At 46.9% G+C, this 23,198-nt stretch overlaps 1 protein-coding gene across 2 annotated transcripts in view; it reads right to left on the bottom strand.

The window, feature by feature from the left end:
* Window positions 1-21,719, bottom strand: part of LDB1 (LIM domain binding 1) — a 77,365-nt gene extending 55,646 nt beyond the window's left edge. Inside the window, exon 1 of one of the 2 annotated variants that reach the window (XM_066621846.1) lies at window positions 21,386-21,719. In XM_066621846.1, the coding sequence (XP_066477943.1) occupies window positions 21,386-21,410 (25 nt within the window). In that variant the 5' untranslated portion in view covers window positions 21,411-21,719. The remainder of the gene's footprint in view (window positions 1-21,385) is intronic. The other variant, XM_066621845.1, reaches the window with a different exon arrangement.
* Between the last annotated feature and the right edge of the window lie 1,479 nt (window positions 21,720-23,198).

Genomic DNA, 23,198 nt, shown 5'->3' on the forward strand with positions numbered 1-23,198 from the left:
TACTGGTTTCTGACCCTTTGGTACATTATGCCACCATATTTTCAGCCTTTATCTCTAAGAATGAAAGCAGTAATTAATCAATCTCAGTCTAAAATGTGGCTTTTTAGAAATTAAGTTTTAATCACTGCAGGGAGAATGTTTCAGAATTCAATTTCTGCATACCTCTTGACTCAGGTTAGCAATACAGTCAAGGCAATTTTCCAACAAGAAGAGATCTGCCTGTTTTTGTTAGCTAACGTAAAACTGTGATCATGATTAAATATCCTGAAAAGATCACCCATACTGAAATACCGGCCTATCTGGCTAAGTGAAAGAGACATAAAATAAATGCTTCAGCCAGCTGAAGATTGTGTTTGATTCAAAATCATGAGAAACTCACATTCAGAAAGGAAGGTACATAGACCAATACTGAGTTTCAGTAAGAGCCTGCAGCTTGTACATGGACACAATGCTTTCTTGGCAGCATGTTATCTGAAAGTCATATGCTGTTGTCCACTGCTATGATGCTTCTCTAGTTTGGTAGCAAGAGGGAGGGAACCACTAGTTTCCTTGCTGCCCCACAACAGGAAGCTGAAGATACTACGCACACACAAATTTCCTGGGGAAAGGGAGCCAGCAGAAACCTTTGCTGAGGAGCAAATTGCTTCCTCTTCCCCACACCCCAACTTCACTTGACCCAGAATGCTGGAGGCCATGACCCACAAGCATGCATTTCCAATTATAAATGAGCAATGAAGGACCCCTAACACTTCTCCATCCTTCTGGAAGCAAGCCATCAAGCACTAAAGGTTCTTCCAACTGAAAGTCCTTTCAGGCTCCTCAGGAATTACCTCAACAAGGCACTTAGCAAAAAAAAGATAACTGAGCTGTCCCCAAAATCCTTGCAGCTTGCCAAGTGGTCTTACTTGCCAAAACTAAGAATGAAGGGTTAACTTTTATTTATTAGCTGTAACAACAAGGCACCAACTTTTTTGTGGGGGGAGGAGGTTAGGAAAAAGTTGGAAAGTAATACTGTACATCTAAGAGAAAATGACATTTTGCACTCAGTATCATTCATTTAGCAGAATCCTTACAAAGAAAAGAGCCCATCCTTAGATGGATGGCAAGGAAACTATATAATTAGGAAAAGATAGGCCTTTGACACACTTGACTGTCACAAGGAGAGGTCACAGCTTAGTGACAAGCAGAAGGTCCCAGGTCTGTCTGTGGTGTCTCAAGTTAGGACAGCAGTATCTGCCAGCTGAGGAAAGCAAAGCTCACCACTGAAGGCTTAGGATGTGGGCCAAGGGTTGAAACAGGAACTGAGGTTGGCACAGGAGACTGAAGCTACAGGGTGTAGAGGGAGTTGAACAAGGTAGCTGAAGCAGTGGGCTAGATCAAGCAGTAGAAGTCAAGGCTGGAACAGAGAACAAGGAACCAGTGCTATAAACTGGTTGAGTTCTTAACACCAGCAAGAGCCAAAGTGCACATGTAGGACTTATACAGGGTTCAGGAAGCTCCCTCCCACCCTTCCTTATGCTAGTTAGGTCCTGACTTGAGGCTAGCACCTGCTTTTCTTCCTTCCAAGTAGACCCATTGATGGCAAGGCCTTGAGCAGTCAGGTGAACACTTCTGTTCCTGAACCTGGCCCTTGATCCAGTGTCACCATTGCTCATTGGATCCCAGGGATGGGAGAAAGGGACTGGGAGCAGAATCCAAGATTCATATTGGAGGTACTGGATCCCTTAAGATCTCAGGCTCCTCAAGAGGTATCTCAATGTAGGAAGTATACTCTGGATGGCTGCCAAGGTTAGTGCTCTGTGCAGGATCCTGGTTGGTACCCAGGTCACCTGCAAGGTGCAACTACTCATTCTCTGGATATGGCTCATACCCAGGTTGATCCATAAGAGGCTGGCTTATCAGAGCCCAGATATGACTGACCCCACCACCAGCTTGGAAAAGGCCCATATGAAACCCTGTAGAATCACTGGCATGCAGCATAGTTAATACTGAGCTAAGTTTGATTCTGCATAAGACAGCTTCATATACTGTATTCACAAACGGTTGAAGCAAACTGTGAGCTTATTTGCCTCCAAGAGATACAAGATGGAGGGTCTCTCTTGATTGCTTGTCTTGTAACAGAAGCTGCCACACCACAGAACAGGCTTTTTTTTACGGGTTTGAAAGAATGTCTAACATGAATGAGAATTAATAGAATTAATCAGCCAACAAGTTGAAGAAACAAGCACAGTTTCTACAATCATCAGTTTGGCATCCCGGCCTCTGCATGCATTTCCTGGAAGGGTGAATCAAAGTATTGCATTCTACAGTTCCACTCATGAAACTCCCCACAGCCAACACCTCAGCATTAAAGGGGTGCAGTCCCAAGAAGTTGTTATTGCATCTTCTGATATAACATTGAACTGGTTGCCATTCTAATTGTCAATACAAGATATATAAAACTTTCACCATACAAGTGCAAGGGCAGAATGATGCTCTTATCCGCTCCTTAGAGAGAAGTAGCAAACCTCTCTCTCTCCCCCTCTCCCTCTGCTTATCACCGGAACACCCTTTTTAAAACATGAAAATCTTTCCACCAGAGCCTTTCTTCTAGGGAAAATAGGTAACAAGGCTTATCAGACAACATGCAGAAAGTTCAGAATCAAACAAGGATACCTGGTTTCTCCCTTAGGCCAAACACAATCACTGCTACCACCATGATCCAGCTCCCTCAAGAGCCATGCCTTTTCCCACATAACCAACAAACCTGTCCATGCTGAGAACAGCAGCACTCCAAAATGCCCCATGCCTGCCTCACTCTTACCAACCAGGAAGTGATTTAGAGCCATCACATGTGTTCATTGCAGTGCCCTCCAAAGCCATAGGAGAGTGGGATTACAAACTTATTTCCTGTCACTGTGGTACGGTGGTGCTGGGTTTGAGCATGGGAAATCTACGGTCAGGAATACCTAACTGTGGGGGGAGGCCTTGAGCAAGCCTATCCCCACACTCTGTACCTAATCTACTAGTACGAGGTTACAGTGTTACTCTGACCTCCTTGAAGGAACAGCAGGATAAAAGTGTAACAAATAAAGGATGATAAATAATTCTAACTACTTGTCACAACTGCTTGTTTAAGCAGCCTAGGTTAGTGACTGGATCTCATGAGTGATCCTCCTTTGTCTCAGTAGGCTCCAATACTGAAATCAAGTATGTGCACTAATCATGACATCATTAGTATTATGGGGATTCTGGCAACTTTGTATGAGGGAAACAGCAAACAGACTGTCTCAGGGACCACACATAGGCTGCACCACTTATCTGACTAAGGCTTCCCTCAAGTTCTGGTTCTCATGTCTACATATGGGCAGAGCACAGCGTACATAAATGTACATAAATGACAACTTCAAAATACGAACAAAACCAATGAAATAGCTCTCACAGCTCTCATACTGGAATCAACAGCATTAAGTATGGTATAGTGAAGAGGCCAAAGCTCAGTGGAAGAGTACATGCAAAAAGTCCCATGTTCAAGTCCTAGCTTCTCTAGGTGTGGCTCGGAAATCTGCCGCCATCTGAAACTCAAGAGAACCATTGCCAATCAGGGCAAACAATATTGAGTTATTTGGGCCACTGGTCTGACTCAGAATAAAGTGTCTTCTTATACATCTCTGTCACCCAAAACTTCATTACTACTATCATAAAAAATATTTACAAGCCACTTCTCAACAAAACAGTTCACAAACCAATTAAAGAGCAAAACAGATTGAGAAATGTTTTCCTGCCCAAGAGGTTTACAATCTCAAAAAGATGCCAAAGAAACTCTAGCAGAGAGCCACTAGAAAAGATGCTATGCACGAATAGTTGCTCACACTACTAAATATATGAGTCAGCCACCACTGAAAAGTTGTCTCGAAAAGCACAATCCTGTACATGTCTACTCAGATGTAAGTTCCATTAAGTTGGAACTTAGTCCCAGGTAGGTGTGGATGGGACAGCAACAATAGCACCACTAGGAGGACATAAATTGCCAAGAATATCATCCCTATGGCTGAGCTTAGTCTAATTTTCTCCTGTGACTTGGTCAGCATGAACTTGCAATTCAAAGATCACAAGGGTAAAAAGTGTCTACAAGAAGGGTAAGAAGTATATTTGACCATAGGAAGGATTGTATACAGGTTTAGTCAGCTGACATTTCCAAGAAAGAGACTGTGGGGTCACACTACCAACCCCCAGTAGAAGGAGCTAGGACACCTGGGCTTTAAAAGCAAGGATGCTGGGCATCTCTCAGATCAGACAGATGTTGCGGTAGGTACACTGATTGTGGAAAGACAGGCCCCAGCAACTCTTCTTCCCCCAAAACCTGACATACCAGAAGCCAACTATGTAAGACTAGAGTAGGACTCACATGCTAGACACTGTGTTTTTATTTGGTTTTGCAGAGCAATTTGTTCTCTCTCTCTTTCCCCCTCCTACTTATTCCAACCATTTTCCTTATTCCCAATAAACAACTTTCCAAGTTACTATCCTTAGACACAAAGTTTTGTATGATTATTGGGAGGTGTACACGGAAAGGTAACCAACAATGAAGGTTCTATCTCTTCAGAGCTGTCCATTTTTTCCACAATTCTTACATATCTCAAAGGACCCTGGCTTGGGACAGCCACTACTATCATTCCCAGGTGAAAGAGGCAGTGTGGCATAAGCCTAGAGGAGTTTGCTTGCAACTCAGGGCAGCTATGATCACTATGCTAGCACCAGCACTAGCCCTAGACTGCCTGGCGCCTGAGGTGGCATGCCAAATGCTGCCCCCATTACATGGTGATGTACCAGCCTCTACTCCTCTCACCCGTCACTCAGTTGTTCTAGTCTAGCCCATTATGCTCCTCTCCTCTAGACATAACACTTCTGCTCTGTTCCCCCCCCCCTTCTTTCAATCCAGGAAGGAATGAGGAGGAACACTAGTGGAGGAACAAGGGTGATGGAGGAGAGTTCTACCACCCTGTCAATCTGTTACCTGAGGCAATGGCCTCAGTCTCATCAGGCCTGGCTGACTTCCAAGAGAGACCAAAAACCACTGAAGTGATAAACTGTGGCTTATACCACTAGAGATTACAGGTGGGAGCTTACAGGACTGAATACATCTCCATCAACACTCTCTCTCTCTCTCTCTCTCTCTCTCTCTCTCTCTCTCTCTCTCTCTCTCTCTCACTTTTTTAACATCTCTGCATAGCAGCAAGAAGAGTTCCAGGCTCACCTTGTCCCTGACATTAGTTTTCTTCATGGAAAGAATTTTTTGTATAGAGCATTCATTCATGCAAGTCTGCACCTGAAGGGATACAGGCCAGGCATGGGTTTACTGCCTTGGTTGTAGCTTGCTTAGTGACAGCTTCTGCCTATTCTGCCTATTTTGCAAGCAGCAATACTGACCTAGAATACCAGAAGGGCAAAAAACCAGCTTTGGTTAAATTTCATTGGTACATTTAGTATGAAGTGGACAATCCAAGCTGGGGCAACTTTATGTTTTCAAGGTCCTGGGTGCCCTTTAAACATTCTCCCAGCACCATGGAAATACTTCTCTACAAGCAGTTTCCATGCAACTGACAGTTACATCTCAGGGGCCCCATAGCATGTGCATGGGTCTTTCCCTCACAATGGGAAATACTTATGTGACTAATCCCACCCACAAGGCTGGGTCATTTAGATGTCGCCTCTAGCCACATGAGGATCAGCTCACGCACAAGCAGCTTCAACACAGTTGGGATAATTTTTGAAAAGCACTGTTCTATTGGTCACATCTCTATGCAAGACAGGCACTGCTGACACTGTTTTACCCTCCCTATAAAGTAAACAAATGAAAAGAGTTTTCTTATTCAATGTCCAGCTGGACTAGAGAAATGCGGGTTTCTGCGGCCTTTTTAGAACTAATCATGTCGGCTCTAAAATGAGTAGGACCAGCCTTAGTTATTTTTAGCTGTACTCCACTTCTCCACTTCTGATGATATGAGGAGCCCTGCAGACGCTCGCGCAGGGCTCCCCGCACTGACAGGCTGCTGCAGGGACTGGTGAGTGGAACCCAGCCCCTGCAGCCCTCCTGAGCAGCACGATCCTGGGGATCATGTTGCTGCCTCCCCCCTGCCCCCGCCCCTTAAGGGGAAAGAGGCCAGGGCCTTCAGGCTGGGCCGTTGTGACGCCCCAGACTGAAAACCACTGGGTTCAGCCCTTGAATGGTTTTGGGTAAACCTCTGCAGTGCTTTGGAAATCCAGACAACATGCTGGTAGGTGAAAAAGAATGAACAAGCTTGGAGGCAGGACCACAGTCAAAGTACTTGCAAACTGGATTTTGCAAGCAGAGATTTTCTTTTATATTCTTTGTAGGATGTTCTGGGACTGGAAGGGCCAAGATGCTGAGGTCACAGAGTCCACTCTGTTTTTAACCTTACTGAATCCTTACTGGAAGTGCTAAGGGATAAATAGGCATGAGCATCCTGATCAGGCCTGGGGATTGGAGAATTTGCTGTGTGAAGCTTGAGTGATGCTCACAGTGCAGATTTCTCCTATGTGCTTTCTTCCTCAGAATATAGCTGCAGAGTATGTTGTAGGTTTGTACAAAATATAAAAATACTGTGGAATGAAAGAGGGATGGATGGATGGATGGATGGATGGATGGAAAAGAGATGCAAGAGACATAGGAATGTGCATCACAACAAGAACAAAATGGTTCCACTAACTAAGGAATAAGCCTTGGGAGTTCAACTCCAGGACAGAAAGCCTCAAAAAGTCACAAGGGACAACAAGCCTTAGGACAGCCATTTTCAACCACTGTGCTGTGGCACACCGGATGGTCTGCAGGTGCGATACAAGAGTTTGAGGGAGGGTCATTTGTTAGTAGGGTAACTGGGGGGTGCGAGCCCCTGCTATTAATGGGTGTGCCTTGCGAATGGTCAAAAAACTGATGTGTGCCTTGACAATATTAGCACCTTATCAGTGTGCTGTGAGATGAAAAAGATTGAAAATTGCTGCCTTAGGAGCACAACAGATTACATTGCTCAGATGTAGACAACAGTTCTGGGCATCACAGTTCTAGAAGGGCACTAGGAAGATGAAATGGAGTCAGAAGAGAGCTACAAATATGACAAAGAAACATAAAACATTAACCTTTAACTGGTGGGTCTTGTCAGTGAAATCACCACCTTTTTTTAAACTTGGGGGAGGGAAGGAAGGAGAATAGAGAGAAAGAAAATACATATACAGTAAAATAATTAAAAGTGAATTCCAAGTGTTGCAGTTTGAGGTCACAGATGGGTCTTATGTCTGAAAAAGTTAAGATTACTAGTCTATGATGTAAACCCTAGTAGGACAAATTTGCTGACTATGTTTAAGCATGGGGGAAAAGATCGAAGGAGCAAGAGCCAACTAGCACTGGTGAATTGTTTAAAATGATCTCAGAAATAAAATGTGAAATGGTTGTTATGAGCAAGCACAACAAGAAACAATAGCTTTTAAGCTACTGGAAAATGAATTTAAACTAAATGTACAAAAGAAGTTCCTAACTGTAAGAGCAGTTCAATACTGAAACAAGCTGCCTTGCTCTGCATATGTTTCCAAGAAAAAGTAGATATGGACAAGGATCTGTCAGGCACACTGCCAGCATAAGATACTTTTCTCAAGGCAGGTGATGACCATTCAGTCAAATCCTTTGGTTCTAAGGGTGCTTGGGGGGGGGGGGGAAGATGGTAGTGGAACATTAAACCCACACTTAAAAATGCTTAATACAATTTAGTTAGTCCTTTCAGTAGTTTTAACCATCTTGCATTTACAGTGAGGGTGGTTTTTAAAAGTGCTTAAAAAAGATAATAGGTGATTCCCCCCTGCTTTTAGTAGGCTCTTATGAATGAAGTATGTGGATTCTGGTCCATGTTAGTGATTACCAAAAGGATGCTACTTATTCTCAGTTATACAAAGGGAAGATCTGATGTATCAAAGCTTTCAGTTCCTATACAGCACTAATTTTTCTCTCTTCATTGCTATTCCTCACAAGACAGGGGGCAAATAAAACCCACTTGGTAATTCAGTGTACAGAAGGGTCCCTATATCCATGGGGGATCCATTCCAGGACACACACACCCCATGAATATGGAAACAGCAGGTACAGAGAAACCCTGTCTGAACTAAGCTGGATCTAACTGTAACAGGAAGCAGTTAACTTCCTGCTTCCAGTTAACCTTTGATCTAGTTTCATCAAGCATTCAGGCTGCCAGTGGTTTGCTCGCATCACACTATAAGCTTGAATGCTTATAGCTAGAGGTTTTGGAAATGGTGTTATTTATTTTTCTCAGAAGTAAGCCCATTGTATTCAGTAAGACTTAGGCTGTAATCCTATTTTACTCATGGGAAACAAATACCTCTACTTATAGTGACATGTTAAAGCAAAAAACACTTCACTGGTAAGCTTTTAAACATTAATGGGCGTGGGCGGGGCACGTGTGGGGGCCCCCCAGATCTACAGATAACTGAATCTGCAGATAAAAGATCTGCAGGTATGGGGCCCATTTGAATATGCACAATGAATTGGAGAACTGTGGGTATGGAAGGAACATAAAGATGAACAACCTCCTGTGCTGAAGCAAGATTATTCCCATACAGACATTCTTAACATAGTATACTAAACCAGAGTAATATCATCTAGATCATCAAGGCATGCCATCAGCAGAGAGTTGAAAGTTAACTGCACCATAGCTTGGGGGTATCCAACACAGCCCACAAGTGTAGGGACACAGACAAATGCACATACACATGACTCATCTTCTTTAGAAGCCTGCTGTCCCCCTCAAGCCAAGATAAGTTTCCTTTTACAGGGCTGGATGCCCAAACACCAGGGGGATGGGTGGGGTACACAGTCCTAGACAAAGTACAAGGTGTGGAAAATAACCTTGCTAGGAAAATTTAGGTGATGAGGAAGGGGATGAGACTGGCTCAAATGGAGTCTTCCTACCAGTGTCTTGTGTGGGACATGGCGATCTGGGGATGCCATTTGTCATCTCAGCAGTCTGCCTAAATCAGCACTGCCTTTCCATGTCTGCAACAGAGATGTTAAAGATATGTGAGGCTCCACAGACAGCTCCTAATCTGCAACAGGGTGGCTAACACATCTCCTTACTCCAGAAAGGCTGCTTCGCAGCAGCAGGTTTGATGATCCTAGGCTTTATGAGAGGGCCTTCCTAACTGGATTTGCTAAATTAATCTCCCATTCTTGCAGTCTGTTTACTAGGATTGCATAATGTCATTTACAGTCAATACATCTTGGCAGAGGATATAACCAGAGCTACTCTTCACTCAGCTCTTTCAGTTCACTATTACCTCCAATGCTGAGGCTACATCAGTCAGGCAACCCAGACTTGCAAAGCCTCTTGCTGTTGTCACTGCACTGAAGCATTCCCAAGGGTCCACTGCATTTTATCCCTTCCAGTGCATGTGCAGGAAAAGAAGGCTGGATTGACCTCCAACCATCTCTGTCAATGGAACTGTGCATGACACACAAACAAGTGCAACAAAACCCCACAGCCTCTTTCCTGCAGGCAAAGCAATTTCAGAAGCAGACAATTTGGAGGGACGGGGGAGTTTGGAATCCTTCCCCCTCCTGTCACTTTTCTGTCACTTTTCTCCCCTCCCACAGCCACTTCCTTGTAGGATTTCAGAAACAAGCATCACATTTGCAAAGGTGTCTGGAATCTCAAGGCACAGAGCAGGATGCAATGGGGTAGAAACTGAAGCAGCAAGGTAGCATTTAAGGGGAAGTGTTAAGCACCCCAACCCCATTCCACTTCTCTGTCCCAAGCAGCCCCTCCTGAAGCTGCTCTGCACTAAAAGAAGCAGCTGTCAGTGTTTTTGTTATATGTATTTATGTGGAACACGGAATTCCTCCCTAACTATTGCAAGATAAAATCTGAGAGCTCCTCCTTACACGCTATGGAGGCAAGAATACAAGCATTAGGCAAGCTCCTCTCAAAACACGCAGGGCAGATGTTTTGGTTGTGACGGGAGCTGTTCAGTCAGCTCGGTTTTTCACAGCAGAGAGAATACATCAGTTGTGGTAGGAGGGCTGGCTGGAGGGTACAGGGGAATTCCAATTCACTCGAGCCCCAGCGTGTCCCAGTAGGAAGCACATCCTGCCCCCTGCAGTCCTCTCTCTAAGGCCCTGCCTGCCCTCTCACTATTCTCAGGGCTGGTGCATGCCTAGGCAGTGCTGTGTGTGCCCCCAGGCTGGCAGCACGGAGGCTCCTTTGTGTTTGTCTCAGAGCTGGTTGGCTGGTGAATTCCCTGGGCAGCCGAGCGGCAGAGCAAAGCTAGATGCTGCAGCATGGCTGGCAGGGGCTCACATGCACCCAGCATGTGACAGCTCGCAATTAACTCCCGCTCCATTTCTGAGTGCACACAGTGAAATCATCATGGCCCAGTATGACACTGCAGTGCTCTCACCCCCCCTCCACCATCACCCCTCACCAAACATCCACTCCTCCTACCTTCACTCAGCACCCACTGCCCATATCCAGCTATCTCTGCCTGCTGCTTCTGCCAACCTCCACTATACCTGATGCAGCAACAACCCTGCTGAGGAAATCCTGCCCTCTCCTGCAGCCCTTACCAGCACATGCCTGATCTTGGAAGCTAAGCAGGGTCAGGCCTAATTAGTATTTGGGTGGGAGACTGCCTGGGAATACTGGGTGCTGTAAGCTTATACCATAGTCTTTCGAGACCGAAGGTTGCCAACCATTTGCCAGCCATGACTGCCCCTCTCTTGACCTGAATAATAAAAAGCTGCCCTGACCTCCAGTTGTCAAAAATTCAGTCAAAACCTCTCAGCACTTCCAGGACAAGCTGAAACTGCTCCAGCATGACATTCTCACAACTAACTCGTATTATGCATCTAGTCCCATAAAGTCGTATCCAGGATGCTATCTGGGGCTTCACATTTCTCCCAGTATCTCTTTTATGGATGTTCTTTCACACCCATGAAGAAAGTGCAATAGGTATCTCAATTGCACTAATCACACATGGCTCTGGAGAAGTTCCTCCAGGCACTTAAGAGCTTTAAAGCACTGAGCTTTAACAGACTCATTTGGATCTATAAGATCTCAGGAACACCTACCCATGGGTATTTGTTTGTCTATACATACATGCTTTACATATTAAAGGCTGGTGTAGCAAGAAGGCTTGAATGCTATATGCCTTTCTCATAAGAACATAAGAACAGCCCCACTGGATCAGGCCATAGGCCCATCTAGTCCAGCTTCCTGTATCTCACAGCGGCCCACCAAATGCCCCAGGGAGCACACCAGGTAACAAGAGACCTCATTTTGGTGCCCTCCCTTGCATTTGGCATTCTGACATAGCCCATTTCTAAAATCAGGAGGTTGTACATGCACATCATGGCTTGTAGCCCATAATGGATTTTTCCTCCAGAAACTTGTCCAATCCCCTTTTAAAGCTGTCCAGGTCAGACGCCATCACCACATCCTGTGGCAAGGAATTCTACAGACTAACCACACGCTGAGTAAAGAAATATTTTCTTTTGTCTGTTCTAACTCTCCCAACACAATTTGAGTGGATGTCCCCTGGTTCTAGTGCTACATGAGAGTGTAAAGAGCATCTCTCTATCCACTCTGTCCATCCCCTGCATAATTTTGTATGTCTCAATCATGTCCCCCCTGAGGCGCCTCTTTTCTAGGCTGAAGAGGCCCAAACGCCGGAGCCTTTCCTCATAAGGAAGGTGCCCCAGCCCTGTAATCATCTTAGTCGCTCTCTTTTGCACCTTTTCCATTTCCACTATGTCTTTTTTGAGATGCGGAAACCAGAACTGGACACAATACTCCAGGTGTGGCCTTACCACAGATTTGTACAACGACATTATAATATTAGCCGTTTTGTTCTCAATACCTTTTCTAATCATCCCAAGCATAGAATTGGCCTTCTTCACTGCCGCTGCACACTGGGTCGACACTTTCATCGACCTGTCCACCACCACCCCCAGATCTCTCTCCTGATCTGCAACAGACAGCTCAGAACCCATCAACCTATATGTAAAGTTTTGATTTTTTGCCCCAATGTGCATGACTTTACACTTACTGACATTGAAGCGCATCTGCCATTTTGCTGCCCATTCTCCTTACGGCTTGCCCAGGATGTTAAAATTCTTTGCATATATGCAAGGGTCAAAACCTGCTCAGAGGCTAGGAAAAAGCAAAGGCTGCATCATGTACAGTGTGCATGTATGGGAGCCTGTGCTTGCATTCTGGTCTACATCACTGCAGAATCAATGTGCAACTGAATTTCTGTTTACAGGACCTTAAATGTTCAGGCTCTGGCTGCTGAGCCTGAACTATTTACTACTACTGTAGTTGCCTCTGGGGAATGTGTTTTGGCCTCCTCTCTCTTAGCACAAGCAAAGTTAGTGTCCACTGGAAGCGAGACAGACCCAATTCCCATCAACACAATACTCAGACAACAATTGTCATTATTCTGCTCAGATAAAGGACACTGGTCATCTTCCTAACTCATAGACCGCCAGCACTGGTACCTACCCTGCTCACACTCACTCTCTTCCTTCTTTCACAAAGAATTGCTTCATTCAATACACCGGGATCTTGGCCAGTCCCTCCCAAGGATTAAGACTAGGCTTCCAAAACATTCCAGAAGAAAAGTGTTTCACGAATACCTGCCCAGCAGTTCTCTCTTTCACACACATGTACACTCAGCACAGCAGAAGCCAACCCAGGCTACGCACCTTGCGACACCCATCAAAAAACAGTCTCCCTGACTCCAAATAGAGACAGAGGTCATGAAATCAGGCTATCTACATACCTGTCCAGAGGCGAGATGGGTATTCAAAATACTTTAAACCCTGAAACTGCCTAAGGGTGCAAACCAAACCCGTGCTGGAGCAGGCAAGCCAGGAGGCTTGTGCTGCATCCAATGTGGGGTTGCAGCGAGCAATGGCTCAGCCACGGGCAAGGGGAAGCTCTTCCCCTTACCCGTGGGTAAGGGCTGCACGCCCCTATGGGTCTCCTTGGACCTGCGCCACCTCCGGAGTTGGTGCAAGTCTAAGGAGAGCGGAGCGACTTGAAGCTGCTCTACTCACCCCAGGGACAGGGGTTGGGATCCGGCATAACTGCCAGGTTCCAGCCTCACCGCCGGCTCCCCGCATGCCTGTCCCCGGGGCCACCCTCCCCCCGCCCAGTAACGCCCCCTCCCCACGCCCCCCCACGCCTACCTTTGCTGCTTGTGTCAGCGCACTCATGCCGACACAAGTGGCGGCGCGGGAGCTACGGCAGAGGCTTCTGCCTCCGTCCGCGCATCAGCACGTCTGAATGCGCCAATGCAGCTCCCGCTCATGGAGGCACAAACATGCTTTACAGCATGTTTGCGACCTTCCAGGGCCACCTAAGCCGGCATAACTGCCAGTTAAGATTGCGCTCTAAGTTCCACTAATATAATGATTTTCAGTGATGCTCCAAAATAAGGAGTCAACAAAAACTGGAGAAAATTTTATTTAATGAGGATATATTTGGCATAACATAAGGGATATTTTGGTGAAATTCTACTTCCCTGCAATGCCAGTAAAACTCTGCTGGTAGAGAATCTAAAACAGAATGCTGAAGGAGTGGAGTGAATCAAGAGTATGACAAGAAGGAATACATCCCTATATCCCCCAGCACTGGCATAATATTATGGTGACTTTCAGGTGTGGGACCAAAGGTCAGTGGAAGAGCAATTGCTCACCCTGCTGGGGTAAGGAGGTTGGGATCCCTCTTTCATTTCTATGTGTTGATGCTCTTTTCTGACTCTTCTTCAGTTACATCCTCTGGAAATGTAGCAGACAAAACTGAACACCTCATGAGTTGGCAGGAGGTTGGCCTTTTTTCTTCTGACTGGCACTACTACTGACCTTTCTCAGGTATACCTGCATGAGAGGGCCCCCCTTAGTCTTTTTCAGTGAGAGGTCACATCCAGCATTTGAACCTGGAATATTATCTCTTTAAAATCGATATTGTTCCAAAAGGCCAAGTCTCTTGATCCTAGACACAGATGACTAAGGGCACAATCCTATCTTGCACTGGAACAGACAAGCCAAGAGATGTGTGCTGTATCCAGCTTTGGAAGGGTGCCCAGAGTGGCTTAGTCAGAGGTAAGAGGAAACTGTTACCTTACCTTCGGGTAAGCCACTGCAGCCCCTATAGATCTCCTCGGACTTGCGTCACCTCCTGAGATGGTGCAAGTATGAGGAGAGCGGTGCTGCTCAGGAATGGGGGTTGTGATCCAGCATAACAGCCAGATCCCAGCCCCACCTCCCGCTCTCCCCCACCCGCCCCCACCCTCCCCCAGCCCCAGAATGCCTCCCTCTTGCCTTCTCACCGTATCCTCCACACCCACCCCCACTTTGGGGGAAGTTGCCACCGTGCTCCAGCGCATCTCCGTGCGCTCCTGCAGCTTCCTCCAGAGGAGGCGCAAATGTGCTTTACAGTATGTTTGCAACCCTCCTAGGTTGGCGCAAGGGACTTACATCAGCCTAACATGCAGTTAGGATTGCGCTGTAAATCTGTGGCCTGGCAGCTGGAAGATGACAAATGGCCCATGTTATGTCCTTCTCCTGTCTACTGCTGGAACTGAGTGGTTAGTGCACTGCTTTGTGGAATGCACCTTGTGTACTTGAGTTGTGTATTTGTTATACATGTTTTCTCTCACTCACTCACTCCCTTTTGTACTGTGTAGACAAAAAGATGGATATTGGGGTGTGTGTGCGCGCATGTGGGTGTTTAAGTGGTATAAGGGGACTCAGGGCCCACTCCAGAGCCCGACATACCAGCTTACTGCTGGTGTGCGCTATGCAAATGTGCCATAAGGCCTTACTTCGGGTCAAGTGCCACAGCTAGCCCAGCATGAGCCTGCACTGGACCTGTTCCAGCACTGGTCCCGTGTTCCGACACCCAGCACTTGCCCAGACCGTCAATGGGGGCGTGGGAGGAGGCATTCCAGGATGGAGGGAGGTGGGTGGGGAAGGGGAAGGAGCAGGGCTGCAGGGGGCCTTGCAGTCCAACAAGGACTTCTTGATTCTGAACCAGCTCAATAGCTGCTGCAAAATCGAATAATCCTGTTGCAGAGCTACTTTCCTTACCCAGGGGAAGGGGACAAATGTCCCTTCCCCCTCCCCAAGGAGACACTACACGATGATGCACGCTGGATGCTGCAGTAGCCATTTTGCCGCCCCAGCAGCCTCATGTGCTGGGCAGCTCAGGATTGGGCTGTCAAACAGCCCTGCGCTGTGGTCCCTTCTAGCTGTCTGTTTTTGGTTTCTTTCTGCCCATGCACAGTAGTTCAGGCGGTGGAGGCATCACTATGTCAGCTGGATTGTGTGTGAGGTATGGTGATATTGTGGAGACATTTCCCCATTGTGGCTAGCCGGATTGCTTCAGTCTGTTTTCTTTTTTCAGTATTATTTTATTCTCAACTTTTGTACTAGGTGAACATGGGGTCTTGATTAAGTTACACTGATGTTACAACACCATAATCAGGATATTGGCATGATAGGTCCATGGGGTTGCCACTTGGTTGCTATTTTCTGCTGTGAGGCCTCCTACAAAGATTAGTGAGTGTCAGTTATAATGCTGATGTGTGAAAGAAGTGGGAGGTCTTTACCTCTGACTTCAAATATGATTTCAGACAAATCATATTTTATTAAATGAAGTGCCTATCTATAAAGCGTGTAGTACTAGCAGCACAATCTTAAACAGCTCAGCACAATCTTACATGTCTACTGAGAAGTGCTATTGCATCTAATGGGCCTTACTTTCAGGTAAGCGTGTATAGGATTGTAGCCTCAGATACCTAGGACAAAACAATGAGACAGAGTTTACCACAGTGGCGCTATGTCACACTCTACACTGTACTATTTGCCCCTCCCATCATCTTTCCACAACACTGGCCGCACAGCAGAGGTGGAATAAGATGGTACATCACAGGTGAGCGCCATAATACTGATGGGCAGTCTCAGATAACCCCATCTCTATCCATAGCTGGATAAAGATTTTTACATAGCTGGAAAAGAATTTTTTTAATTTCATTAAAAAAATTATTTCCTTGTTGCACATGTGCATGAGTACATAAATGAAATGGAATTAAAAGTTAATAAGCTAAACAGTAAGGACAAGTTCCAGCTGATATAAGGGACTGTGTTGCAAGTAACAGGGGAGGTGCAAACAGGTAATGCAGGGCAAGCCAGGCTGCAGATTGTCACTACCTGTGTTGTAGAGTAGATCACTCCAGTGCTCCAAGTAAGCATTTTGCCAATCCATTCCTGAAAAGTCTGGTTTTCAATTGCACTGGAAAACCAAAAATATTGCCACAATTCAGGTACAAGCCTGCAATTGGGGGAGGGTGGAAGCAGAAGAATAATAGAAACAGCACCTTGAGCACTATTTATTCAGAGAGAAAGGTGGGATATAAAATAATTTAAATATATAAATCACAGGAATACAACAGTATAAGAAGACTGTTGTTCAGATTCTCAGCAATAACTGAGAGCGCAATCCTAACCAACTTACCAGCACTGGCATAGCTGTGCCAGTGGGGCATGTGCTGCATCCTGCAGTTGGGGGACAGTCACAGAGGCCTCCTCAAGGTAAGGGAATGTTTGTTCCCTTCCCTTGTAGTTGCATTGCCCTTATGTTGGTGCTGAAAAATGGGTTAGGATTGCACCCTGAGTGAGTTAGGGGCAGATGTCTGCTATGCAGAAAACGGCAAACAAACTCCGGGATAGTTAGATGGGCTCCTGCATCAGCCTTGCAGTCTAGTTCTGGTTAGCTATCACCTAGGAAAAAAACAAGATACTGTATATGCTTTGTAGCTACCATAAAGTATGCATGAAGAGAAAATCTCTTCTGTCCAACAAAAATCAAAGCTACAGGATCTGACCAGTCTAAAGTCTTCATTAAGCATTTGCTATGGAACTTCCTGTCCTTGAGGATGCCTGAAAGGGATTGTTGCTGAGGGGGAAAAAAAATAGCAAAAGCACAGTACAATTTGTATACAGTTTCAAATATAGCAATCATGCTCTTTTCAGGTCTTCATATTTTCAGAAATATGAAAATTTATGCCTTCAATGGTGACAGGGTCTTTACAGTCACAGCCCCCAAACTGTGGCTCTCCCACCACCATTTGGCTCATTTGTCCCCATCTCTGTAGAAGTTTTGTTGATTGGTTGGGATTTTTTTTTTTAATTTCCATAGGCACTTCAGTTGCTTTCCTGTTCTATGATGGTTTTTCACCCTGCTGTTCTCAGACATTTAATTCATTTTCAAATTTATTGTGTATTTTAATTGAGTTACGGTTTGTTTTGTTATATACTGTATTATCACTGTATTCTTGATTTAATTTGTTATGATATTCCTAAGAGGGCTCTTTGGAGACAAAAAGGCAGGATACAAACTTCTACATAAATCTGCAGCAAGAGTGGTCCTAGAATTACTGGGAACACATCAAAGGTCATGTAGTCTAACCCAGTGCACCAAGTCAGGCACTTCTATAATCCACATACCACTAACAAGTCATTTTGTATATCTTTTAGATTAGTGTTTATCACAAGCAAGCAAGCAATATATGCCACACCACAAATGCTTGAAGGTCAAGGAATATATTTAGAACAAATTCAAGATGGCTCAAGTGAGTAAGCCATGTAATATACTACCCATGAAGGCAGGAACAACTTTTAGATGACAGCTATGACAGTAAAGCAGTAGCTCATCCTCAAAAGTATAGCTCATCCACAAAACTTCATTTCCTTTCCCAGGCAGAGTCCCACACAGATTTGTGTGTCTTCGCAAGAAATAGCTTTGTAGTGCACTTTTCAGACTATCACCTTGGGTTGAAAATGTGCATCTGCATTTGCCTGCATTAATGACTGTGGTGTCCCAATTAGCCAAGAATCTTCATCGTTGCAGTTCAATACTTGGCATATGACACGCCACACAGCACAGCCTGGCAGGTCTAACTGTGGCAATGAGATTGCACACTCAGGCCCAACGTCTTCATCACACACCCCTTTTCCATCAGTCCACAAAGGAATTTCTGATGCTGGGCAACTTGAGAGGGTTGTGTAAGAAAAGCCCAGAAAGAAGCATAGTATAGAGCAAGATGTTCACAGGCACTGGGGCCAGATATTTCTCTCCATCCCCAAGGATGAGTGTGAGGCACTAGCTTTGCCTTACTCCCTAGAGAATGGAAGAAATACTGCTATGCACTACAACCAGAAAAACTGAATAGAGGCAGCTCTTTTGTTGTAACTTACAAATGCCACTGCTTCCCCTTTAAAGGCAAAGGCACCCACAGCTGGAAACTCCTCCAAGTTAATGCAGGCCCCCTCCCAATAACAGCAGCCACATGAGAGGCTCATTAAATGTTTCTAGCTGGCAGGAGGCCAGAACTAGAGCTTGTTTGTTCTATATTCCGATAAACAGTCTGTCATGGGCTCCAAGAGCAAAATCATAGAGAAATCTACAGTTCTAGCAAAAAAGAGGCTTGTGTGCACAGACACACAGTCTTAGCTACTTTCATACCCTCTGCAAACTCAAAAATAACTAACACTCATTCTAGTAGGAGAACTGGGTTTTCCTGGGGGACCTTCTGAAGCCCATGCCAATTGTAAGAGCTTATCTGTAAACACTTCTGTGCCATAGCTTGGGACAAGACATGGTTACAACATAGCATTTGTTGTCTGCTGCTGTGTGTTGTTCCCACACAGCTCAGGGAAGTGGGATTTAACAAGTCTCTTGGCACACACTGGTCCAACCTGGAATGCAAAGAAATGGTGGCAGGAAGTCTGCTGACACCAATAGTACCAGTGAACTAAGGATGTAGCAAGAATCAACAGCCATCTCTCTTAATGCAAGGTTCCCTATGAAAAGTCAGGCAGTATGAAGTTGGGCACCTTTTGCATCCATGGAACGCAGGTTCCTTGGGAAACAGAGTAGCCAACCCTCTCCCCATGTGTGCTGGTCAGCCTGCCACGTGGGCCAAAGTAGGGCTGCAAATCTGGAAAAGCCTGGAGGAAAGGGGGGGGAAGGAACCCACACTGTGCCTGGTGCTTTAAATGTTTGGCCTGGCTTTGGAGGGAGAGCACGTGACTTTCTGCTTGAGGAAGCAGCAGCCGCTCTGGCAGCTTCCAGCGGGAGATGGAGGAGGAGGTGGTGGGGGAAGGGAAGTGGAAGGAAAGAGAAGGGGGCTGGTTAGAAACAGAGATTGCTGCAAGGCCAGGGAAGCAGACTCCTGCAAACAACAGGTAGCAGATAATGAGGGAACCTGAGAAATAAGGCACCCAGAGGTCTGGTAGCAGAGGGCGCAGGAGGTTGCTCTGTTCAGAGAAGGACACTGTAATGCCCTGTGCCTACTGTCAAAATGTACCTCACTGTCAGGAAATCTGGTGTGGCAGCTGGACCTTTCCAGGCCAGAGCATGCCACCTCCACCTGGAATGGAACATGTTAAAGGAGTAACGGATGGACCCTTGCAGGGTTAAACCATGCCAAGGGCCCCCATGCAAACTAGGCCTCTGTAGTGGAATGCATCATGGCCTGAGTGTGTGAGAGTCAGCACAGCAGGGTCCCTCCTGAATGCAACCCAACTTATCAGTGAAGCCCACAGAAGCTGACTGAATGCCTCCAGGGCTAGGAGGTGGAAGTGTCATGGTCAGCACTAGACAGGGAACTAGACTAAACCCATAGTTAGGTCAAAACTGGCTTTGAGGAAAATCTACTGAGGAAGGTGCCCAATCCCTTGAGCCACAGCATTTGAGTAGAGATACTGTTATACATACCAACAGCTCTAACAAGGGAAAGAGTTCTTAGAGAAGTCAGAGTCTTAGACAGTCAGAGTCTATTCTCTTGAATTTACACTGTCTTATCAAAGGCAGCCTTTAGACTGCCATCAACTCTCCCCTAATAACAGTCCTGAATAATGCTACAACCCCCCCCCCCATTTTTCAGATTCACCCCATCCCAAATCTTAGCCTTCCCAGGTTTTACCAAGGACTAGAAATCCAGGGGGTCTTCAAGGAGGGACAGGGCTTTATCCTAGTGTCATGTACCTCCAGGTCATTTCTTCCTCCCCCTCTAGGAAAGGATAACCCATCCTTGCCATCACAACTCAAGAGTCAGGGCCACTTGAGAGCAAACATTCTGAAGATATAGAACAAGGGTTCTGGGCACCTAGAATTTGCAGAGCTGCCCAGCACCCCCCAGGCTTGTTTGCAGGCACAGAGAAACTGTGCTATGGGATCCGCCTGGCACAGAATTGAGTTTCTACTAGCTCTGCCCACCTAGCCTTCCTTTTCCACCACAATAACTCAAACTTTATGAGGTCTTTGCACAGGGAAAAAAAGCACCACCATGCAACCATGTGGTTGTAGCCGTTTCTCCAAAGAGACTGGAGTTGGAGGGTGTCAGCCCTTCCCCCACACAAGCCAACTTCCTCATCCACTCCTAGGGCCATCTAGGCCAAGTCAATAGTGCCAAAACCATGAATTCTAGCAGCTCTTCCTCTAGCTGGAAGCAAAATGAAACCTCACAAAGCCAGAGTGAACCCCGATGAACCACATCCTTGAAAGATCTGTCGTGTCTTGAATTACTATTGGGTTTCATGGTCTTTAAAAAAAAAATGGAAGGGATGCTTCAGATCTCCAGATTCCCCTATAAACAGGAGAGACATGCAAGTTCTCTCATGCCAAAAACAATATTCCATTTCTTACTGCTGAATGCAAACCCCAGTGGGCATCCCCTCCACGCATCCAGAACCCACACAGTGGCTGCCATATAGAACAGATCGCTCCCACAACTATGTGTTTTGGTTGCAATGTTAAATCACGCTACCCTAGCCTGAGTTCCCCAATTCCCAGCATGCCTCCAGCTCCACAGAGCCCCAGGGCTAGCCTCCGAGACCCTCCCCCCATCAGAGAGCTACTCCAAGGAGCAGTCACCTCAGCCAGCACTGGGCACTACTGCACAACCCCAGCTTGACACTTCCTTTGCCAACCGATACCAGCAATCAGTGGCAAGCAAAACACTCCACCACACACGCGCGCGCACACCCAGGAGGACCCCAAGGCTAGTTTCCCCCACAGCCAGAAGGCAGCGTTCCTCTCCCCTGCCTCATGCGTGGTTGGCACCCCTCGATCGGGAACATTTTGCTTCCTTTGCCCCTCGTTTTTTGGGGTGAGGATGAGAGGAGATGGGACTGTTTCCCTCCGCCTGCCCCAGTCGCGGGGGGGGGGCAGCAGGCGCCAGGAGGACGACTGCTCTCCCCCTGGCTCGGAGGAGGATGCACGCCCGACCCCCTTCGTCTCCCCAGCGCGCAGAGACTCACCTGGGCATGCACAGCCCACTGACATCTTCACATGCCCGGCCTGGCGCAGGGAAGGTGCGACGTGCCCGCTCGGCGGGGCCCTGGCATCCGCCGCCCTGGGAGAGACCCCGGCCCAGCCCTTGGGCAAGGCCGCCCCCGATCGCGGGGCCTCGCGGAGCTGCAGCAAGTGGGGCAACCCGATTCGTCTTCTGCTGCGCGTCCAGGGCTGGGCTTGTGCTGCGTTGGCCTCGCTGTGCGCAACGGTGCGTTCCGATCGCCTCCGAACGCGAGCCCGGCCCTGGTTAATATGCTAATAGCACGGAGGAGGAGGAGGGAGGAGGAGAGCGAGCTTGTCAAAGTGACCTGAGCCGCGACAGGGAGGGGAAGGAGGAGGAGGGGGAGGTGCAGCCATGTGACGCAGATGGGAAAAAAGCACACCAATCTCTGCCACAGCAGCCACCCAGGCGGGCTCTTGCAGGCAAGGCGGGGAGGGGAGGGGACTGGGGAGGGGGCGAGGCGGGCGCTTGCATCTGTGTGTGCGCTCGTGTAGAGGCATGTGCTGACACGTTTGCAGACCTGCATGCATGGCATGCGTGCATAACCGGGCGCAAATTCGTGGGCCACGTGTGTGCAGTGCGTCTGAGCGCCAGCCTGAGGCTCGGGGGCCACAGTGCTACGCACACTTTCCTGGGAGTAAGCCCCATTGACACTAATGGGACTTCCTTCTGAGTAGACACGCAGAAGATTGGGCTGTCAGTTGGAAATCAGAAATCCAGAAAGAAGCCCAAGGATGGTCCAGTCACTGCCCTACTTGCATCCTGCTAGGATTTCTAGTGGAACCAAATCCTAGCTGTGACTCATACAAAGGGCCCAGTCCTGTCCCATTTCTAGGCTTGCCAATGGGGCATGCGCTGCATCCTTCAGTGGGGTGGGGGAACAAATCACAGAGGCCCTCCAAGGTAAGGAGCTTTGTTCCTTTGCCTTGGAGCTGCCTTTATGCTGCATAGGCACCGGAAAGTTGGATCAGATTGGGCCCTCTGTCTCTTCTTCTGATCCTCACCAGATTGTGATTTTCCAAAATGTGTCTCCGTTGTCCATGGGTTGTTGCGTTCCTCATCCCTAAAAAGAGTGGTGAGTGATACAGCCTATAGAGCACTGGTTCCCAACCTGTGGTCTAGGGACCACAGGTGGTCTGCAAGACCCTGAGAAGTGGTCTGCAAAGCTTCAGGAAAAAAAAGAAAAAAAAAGATTGCCTTTGATTACTTCCAGCATTCTTCCCCACAGAACACCAGAGAGGGTAGAGAATAAACTGCCCACAGCCAGCAACAAAAGCAGCAACCCACAAATCTTCCCTATAAATAATACATCTAATAAACCTCTAATTCAGGGGTGCTCAATAGGTGGATCGCAGGCAAAATGAGTAGATCGCGGAGTGCCGACCCTCCCTTTCAGGTGCCTCTGGGAGGAAACGCCAGGAGTAAGGCCCATTGTACTCAATGGGGCTTACTCCCAGGTAAGTGTGGCTAGGATTGCAGCCTCACAGCCTAATCCTAGGCATGTCTACTCAGGAGTAAGTCCTGTTATACTCAGTGGGGCTCAAGGTACACCAACATACATTGTACACATAAATGTTATATGTTATGATGGCGCGAACATTGTAAAAAAAACTCTGGTAGATCTCCGGGCCTTGCTGGGTTTCAAAGTAGCTCTCGAGCCAAAAAAGTGTGAGCACCCCTGCTCTAATTATTACAAATTTAATAGTGTTTTTTTGTGTGAAGGCCTGGGGATTGCATGCAGGGCCCATGAGAGGGAGTACAGGAGGTAAATTTGTACC

Source organism: Tiliqua scincoides, chromosome 3 (assembly GCF_035046505.1).
Source record: "Tiliqua scincoides isolate rTilSci1 chromosome 3, rTilSci1.hap2, whole genome shotgun sequence".
Taxonomy (NCBI): Eukaryota; Metazoa; Chordata; class Lepidosauria; order Squamata; family Scincidae; genus Tiliqua; species Tiliqua scincoides.